The sequence below is a fragment of the Lolium rigidum genome, chromosome 5 (genome assembly GCF_022539505.1).
Source record: "Lolium rigidum isolate FL_2022 chromosome 5, APGP_CSIRO_Lrig_0.1, whole genome shotgun sequence".
Taxonomy (NCBI): domain Eukaryota; kingdom Viridiplantae; phylum Streptophyta; class Magnoliopsida; order Poales; family Poaceae; genus Lolium; species Lolium rigidum.
Genome location: NC_061512.1, coordinates 73,731,140 through 73,738,123, shown reverse-complemented (window position 1 = coordinate 73,738,123; position 6,984 = coordinate 73,731,140). Strand labels below are relative to the sequence as shown.

General features: G+C 51.2%; 1 protein-coding gene across 2 annotated transcripts; it reads right to left on the bottom strand.

Moving 5' to 3' along the window:
• Window positions 1–3,990: 3,990 nt before the first annotated feature.
• On the bottom strand, window positions 3,991–6,566 carry LOC124653794 (factor of DNA methylation 1-like). Of its 2 annotated transcripts, none has more exons than XM_047192859.1 (3): window positions 6,377–6,566; window positions 6,053–6,265; window positions 3,991–4,299 (listed from the first exon to the last, which is right to left on the bottom strand). In XM_047192859.1, exons 1-3 carry the CDS (start codon window positions 6,533–6,535, stop codon window positions 4,072–4,074), a joined length of 600 nt encoding a protein of 199 aa, XP_047048815.1. In that variant the 5' UTR covers window positions 6,536–6,566; the 3' UTR covers window positions 3,991–4,071. The 2 variants fall into 2 exon arrangements, with proteins under 2 accessions (XP_047048815.1, XP_047048816.1); XM_047192860.1 differs by lacking the exon at window positions 3,991–4,299 and adding an exon at window positions 4,733–5,659.
• Window positions 6,567–6,984: the final 418 nt, after the last annotated feature.

Sequence of the window (6,984 nt, the reverse complement as noted above, 5' to 3'; positions counted from 1 at the left end):
GAGCCAAGAACCTCATGGTTCTGACCTTAGTTCAGACTTGTGACGAGAATAACATACGCAATGCGACAAAAAAAAAAGGTTTAGCCTTCCACCGTCACCACTCGCCACTTCGCCAGCACCACCACTAGGGACGTAGGTAGATCGGATATTGATATTTCTATGTCCTTTATTATATATTTTTTACGAATTCGAATCGGAGCGGAAAATAGCTGGATGAGGTTTCGGATGCGGATTATGTTGGATAGTGGATATGGACCTGATTCAGAGAGGACTCTGATCGAAAGCGGATATTCAATAAAATAAACATATAAAATGAGAAATATGATTCTTTTATGTAAAAATAGTAAGCAAACCTGTTTATACAACAACCAAGTTGTGTATCGAGACAACATGCATATTTAGATCCATAGACTAACTGCGTTGCATTTGGGTTGGAGAATTTTTATCAGATTATCCTCTTTAAAGACATCGGATTATCCGAAAAAAAGTGACAGATAATCTGTATCCGGCGGAGCCTAATGGTTTCTGATCGAGATTCCTAATCAATAGGGCGAAGAGCTCTTTGCATGTATCCGCTACCGTATTTGCCGGTATCAGCTTACCAATATCCACATCCATGTTCATATCCGATAGATTCGTAAAAATGCATACCATATCCTAGAAAACGAGTGTGGATGTGAAAATTATCCGTACCAATACCATTCCCTAAGACCCTAACCACCACCACTCCATCTTAAAAAAAAAGCACCACCACCACTCCTCTTGCTCCTCCCCATTTGTTCAACGAAAAAAAGGACTTTCAAGAAAAAAGAAAGGGATCTCCCACCCGGCGGCCATGACGGAGGCCGCAAGAGCACGGGCGGCGCCTCTCCACAGCGGGCTCCCGGATGAGATCGCCATCTGGGAGATCCTCGTCTGCCTGCCCCCAAATCCCTCCTCCGCAGTGGCGCCATCTGCCGCGCCTGGCTTGTGCTTCTCCGTCTACAACCCGTCCACTCGTCAGTACGCCCCCTTCCGCTGCTTTGTGGCTTCAGCCTCGCGGGAGTGTACCTGCACCCCACTGGTGAGTACCGGCTACTGCTCTACCCCAACGCGCATGATGAACTGGTACCAAACGATGAATATGGCTGCTACATTTATGCACTGGGCTCTCGCTCGCCGCCGAGGCACATCGGGTGGCCTGACACGGAGGCAGAGATTCATGCAACTGTTTCTGTCCTTCTCCATGGTGGCCTGCATTGGCACATAGAGTAGTATGAGAGCCACAAGAACATGATAATGGTGTTCGACACCATGGTCGAGTCGTTCAGGACAAAGTCACAACCATTGATATCTGGACGATGCGGGATTATGACAATGAGGTATGGGCCTTCAAATACCGGGGCGGACCTCACCGTGCAGTTTGAAGCTATGCATTCCTTGTACCTGGTAGTTTCTGTCTTGGGATGATGATCTGTTCATTCTGGCCTAGTTTGGCGAGTGGCTGGTTCAGATCGGCATCGATGGCAAGGCTTCAATGGTTGTGACTTTGTCGTTAAAGGGATGGCCTAGTTTGACTTTGTCGCAGGAGGCGATGGATCGATATGCTCTACTAGAGGGGTGTAATGCGGTGCTGGTACCACACACGGGGATGTAAAGCAGACCGTGGATTGTTAATCAGTTGGCTGAAGATAGAAAGATGGAAACGTGGATTCTTAATCAGTTGGCAAGTAAATTAAATCCAACCATGCGGCAGAATAGCTAGTAGCCGGTAAACTTGAAACCTTAGGGCATGTGCAATGGTTGATAAGACCGTCTTATCTTAACTATTCCATGTATTGTAGTTATGACGGTAAAACATGATGTACAATGGGTTATTATCTTAACTATACCATGTAATGTAGTTATGACGGTAAAACATGATGTACAATGGATTATTTTTTAGTTTTATCTTCAGTAACTAGACATCCTAAATATGCGGTGAGACAGATTGTGCTAAGAGATCATCTCTTGATCTCTTAACTAAGAAAAGGCAAAGTCTTTTTTTTTTTTTACTTTCTCTTTACTCCACATCAGCATTTATCCTATATGGCATTGCTAAGATATCACCATTGTACATGCCCTTAGATGGACTAAAAATAGAGACCTAAATGGAAAATCTAACCGGTCCGCATGAGATAAGTACACACGTGGCTAACCAGTTGGTAGAAAATAGAGGATCTACAATGTCCAAAATGTTTTAGGAGACACTAATTTGATTGGCTTTTATATAGTGTATTATGACATACTCATATGTTAGATTAGTACCAGCATCCATGTCAAGGCTATACAACAGGAGCATCTAGCTAAACTCTGGGTAGCTAGGAAACAAAAGGCGATTTTTTTAGATAATAGGCACTGAAGTGCCCGACTTTGAATTAACAAAGCCAACAACGGCGAACACGGTACAAAGTGCTGAACCCAGCTTACAGAACGACACCATACACCCACACGAACTACCGAAGAAGCTACAGCCGGAAGCGTGACCAACATGCTCGGCCAACGCGCCTACGAGGACTCGGAGAAGAGCCGGAGTCTACAGTGTCGGGCCGGAGCTCACTCGAGAGCGAGCCATTTTTCACGCGCGCCTCAACAACACTCCTCCGTCGCAGAAACGCCACCGAAGGCCGACCACCACCGGGGACCGACCCACGATGCACACCAACCGAACGACAGCGCCAAGGAAGCTCGACAAGGGAAAGGCACGGAGGAAGCCTTGCCGAAGATCGCCGAAGAATCACCTCCGTCGCAACCTTCGGAGAGCCTTGTGTTGTGGGCTCCAAGACAGTGTCTTCAAGAAGAGTACGACACCGGAGTGCCGCCACCGCCCGATCGAGGATCTTGGGTTTTCACCCGGAGGAAGTAGAAGGACGAAGATTTGCCTCACGGCGCCTTCAGCAAGGGAACGCCGTCCGCGGACGCCGCCGTCGTGGCCCCAAGGGGCAAAGGTTTCCCTTTGGCAAGATCACCCCCTCTACCCCACAACACTCAACTCGCCGACCACCACGCCGCCCTCACGGCCGTGGTCACCGGCCGACACCGAGTCATTGGCTCGCCCGCCAACCAACATGACTCCCACCTTCCCGGGGCCGCCGCCCGGCGTCCCGGCCTCGAGCACCGACGAACGAGAGAGGAGACGGGAAACGCCGCCACGCGAGAAACCGGAGCCGCAAACCAGACGGCCCCCATGGCCGCCGAGCACGCCGAAACCGGAGATGGTATGGGTCAAAGCCCGTGGCCCTCGCCCGGCCCGCAAGCGCGGCGGCCGAGAGCCCAACCAAAACCACAGCCGCATCGCCGCCGCACCGCCGCTGCACCGGGAGATCACCACCATCCGGATCGGCAACCGGCGGCCCCCTAGGCTGCGGGAGCCCGCATATCCGGGGGGAGGTAGGTGGGCTCGAATGGGGCGCAGCGCCCCGCCTCGGCCCGACTCGAGACGACCCGGATCGAGATCCGGCCGCACTACCCAAGCACCTCGCCATGGACCTCCGTGACGGGGAAGGCGGACGCCGCCGCCGGCCGCGCCCTGCCGCACCAGGCCTCAACCGCGACGCGCCCAGACTCCACCGGCCCGCCGCACCACCAAGCTCGCGTCGCCCGCAGAAGGCCGCGCCGGAGAACCGTCGCCGCCGCGAGCACGCCGGAGCCGCGTAGTAGCCGCGCTGTTGCAGGGCAACCTTGCCGCCGCGCCCTACCCGCACGACGCCCTCACCGGCCGCGAAGACCCGCGCCGCCGCCACCGCGCGAGGGAGCAGAGGAGCCCCGCCGCCGCCGCGCGGGCTTTGCCCGGCGACGCCTTCTGGCGGCGGCGAGGAGGAGGGGGAAGGGAGGGGGAGGGCTCGGGAGGGGCGCCGCCAGGGAGCCCCCAGGTCGCCCGCGGGGACGACGCTAGGAGCTAGGGTTCAAGTTTCAAACAAAAGGCGATCACGGCTCAGTAATGTAGTTCCGCGCATGATCATCAAGTAGATCTCTTAACTAATCCACTGGCACTACCGATCACATGTACAGGTTTTGTGAAAGCAAAAGCAGGACACGCCTCAAGACTGCAGATCAACGCTTCCTCTTGCGAGACTGCCATTGTTTCAGGACGAACTGGACAACATCCACCAGCTTCGCTCTCCTGCCGTCCTTATTGTTCCACAGCTCTGGCACGGGATAGCGTCCGCTGGGGTTGTAATCGTTGATCTCAAGCAGCGCCTTGGTTACCAAGGCGTAGATTTCTTCACCGTGCTCTTCTTTTAACTTGCAGAGCTTCTCATCCTCCTCCAAGAGAATTTCCTAAATAAGAGGGAAAGAAGGTATGCATTTTCAGGTGGAATTATGGAAGTTTTGTATTAGAGCATGTTAGTAATTTTCCAGAAATTAATGACTTTATAACCTATATAAAAGACAATCAATTTAACGCCCTTCCGTCGCTCGCCCAGGTGGTGCATCGCGCCCCAGAACGGGCAGGGCTCAGCGGAGCGCGCCCCTGCCAGCGCTGCGACTTGGGGGAAGTTCCATGGGCGACAATGGCGGCCGTGGGTGACGAAGTGAACAGCTATGGCCGGTGCCACGGGGAGAGGTTGGTCTCTTCGTTATCCCTCTTGAGACAAGAAGTGAGCAGGAATGCACAGAGTGATGCCGTTATACTCGACTGCGGCACCGCCCGCGACAGCTGTGTCGAGCCTGGCCACCGCGCTACAGCAGTAGGTCGCCGGCGCTCGACGAGACTACGAAGGCATCCACATCATCGATTGGATAGGCCAAGGTTTCATGTATGACCTCCTCTTTCTCTGTTCCTTTTCCTATTTCTGATGCTCTCGAGATTATCCATCTTTTCATCCCTAAGAAACTGCGTGTTCCTCTGAGTTCAGCTGTTTACCTTTTGATAATTGATACCCCGTTATCCAGTATGCCTCTACATGCTAAAAAATTCCTATTCTCACATAGGTCAGGAGAGGGAAAGTGCATATTTTGTTGCTCAAGGATGTGTCACCCCGTAACTGTCAGTGGAATATTCTTGTGCGCATTCCACGATCTGGGAATACAGAGATCAACCGATGCCCCTCTATGAACTAGACATTATAGTCATAGATCATGAGGTACAGCTTCAGAAAAGAAATTACTCGATCTATTTTCTTTCCTCGGTAGGCATTAGATAATGCTTTCAGATACAATGGATCTGCTGTTTATGTTGCTGTTCTATAAAGGTAACTTTTAGCTATCTGCAATGCACTTTAATCAAATATTTGGTTACACAGTATTAGTTAATTTGATTTCCCTTTGTAAAAAGTAAACGCACTACCTATCTTCTTTATAGGCCACAACAGCCAAGGGAGTTCTTCTCCTCCTGAATTTATTTTTCTCCTTTTCCCCCTTTATTGCAGATAGGGCGAAGTGGTCATGCCCTCGCGTTTTTCCACGGTGCGAGACCAGCCACGCGGAGGCAGATGATCGGTTTCCGCCACCGCTAACCAGCCTTTATTCTCATGGGGAGTGACACCATCTCTGCTTCTCACACTGTTGCCTCATGAAGCCGGTGATACACCACCCCTAGCCGACGAGGTGTTCCGTGGAGGTGCCTTACCGCGACATCCCACTCAGACCCGCCAGCTCGATCTCTGATTTGACTGCAACATTTCCAGTGACAGGAATCCTGAACTAACGATCTCAACATCAAAATTCGGTGTGATATTGAACAGAGACTTTGACAAGTTTTGTTCATTATTTGTTTTCAGGTGATTGGCTGCTCAGATCTATCTGGCATTTTCTTAGTTCATTTATCACACTATGGTTCATCTTCAAGAAATTTTCAATTTCTACTGAGATACCTACCTATGCCAACACCAAGACAATAACCAAACATTTATTTCTAGAAAAACAAATAGGTAAGAAAATACCTCTTATATTTTGGTTCTCTTGATATCTTATAGCTCTGTTCCCAACCAGACTAGACACTACTTAACTGAAACAGCTTTCTAGTAATCCTATCAGCTAAGAGAGCATGGATACTAGGAGCAGCAATAGAGAGTTTCTACAATTCACATACCTCCGGTTTACCATCCACCGTGACTACCCTAAAAGGATGCCACTGTGGGTTTGCGATTTCTGCTTGCCATTTAGAACAAAGAACAGCAGAGTTTAACTGCGCATCTCCATCTGGTGCACTTGCTCTGTACGCATTCGCAAACGCTCTAGGGTCTATCTCGCCCATCCTTTTGACAACTATATGTGACCGAACATTTGTGAATTTCTGCAAAGCCTGCGAGAATGCAGTAGATCCATCGCAAGTAAAATTGAAGATAAAAATATCGTATAGAAGTATCAAATGCATGCATCCGCAATTAAAGCCGGCATTGGTTCCTCACTTTACCTCTATGAACGCCTTCCGAGCTTGCTGCAACTCGTCATTGCTGTTTCTTTCCTTTGTAAGCAACGTCTGGTTGAGCGACTCCATTGCTTCCATGTCGTCGTCTTTCTCGCCTGGCTGTTTTCGTCCCGCGTCAAGCTGCTCGGGCGTGGCTTCAATCATTTTATATGGCGCAATGTCTATCTTAGATGCCATGTCGAGTGTCTCGATCTTCTTGGGTGGTAGCCTCTGGGCCCAGATGAGCCTCTGCAGATACAAGCCGTAGTAGCTCACCCTGTCGGTGTTCTTCTCAGTGAGATGCTCCATCTCCGCCATCACTTGGTCCCAGATGAGCACCTTCCAGTCGATCTCATGCGCCCGGCCATCCTTCACAGCCCCCAACGCCGCATCCACCAGCAGGCCGCGGTATTTCGTCGGCGCCGGGAAGTACACCTGTCGGAACTCTTGGGCGGCCAAGGCCACGGCGGCAGGATCCACGCCGGCCGGGGGACGGAAAGTTGGCCTTCTCGGCAGGCAGAGCGCGTCGGCGAACGCGTCGAGGGAGACCTCGATTTCTTTGCCGCCGACGGAGCTGCGTCCCCCGTTGCAGCCGGGTGTACACTTGTAGTTGG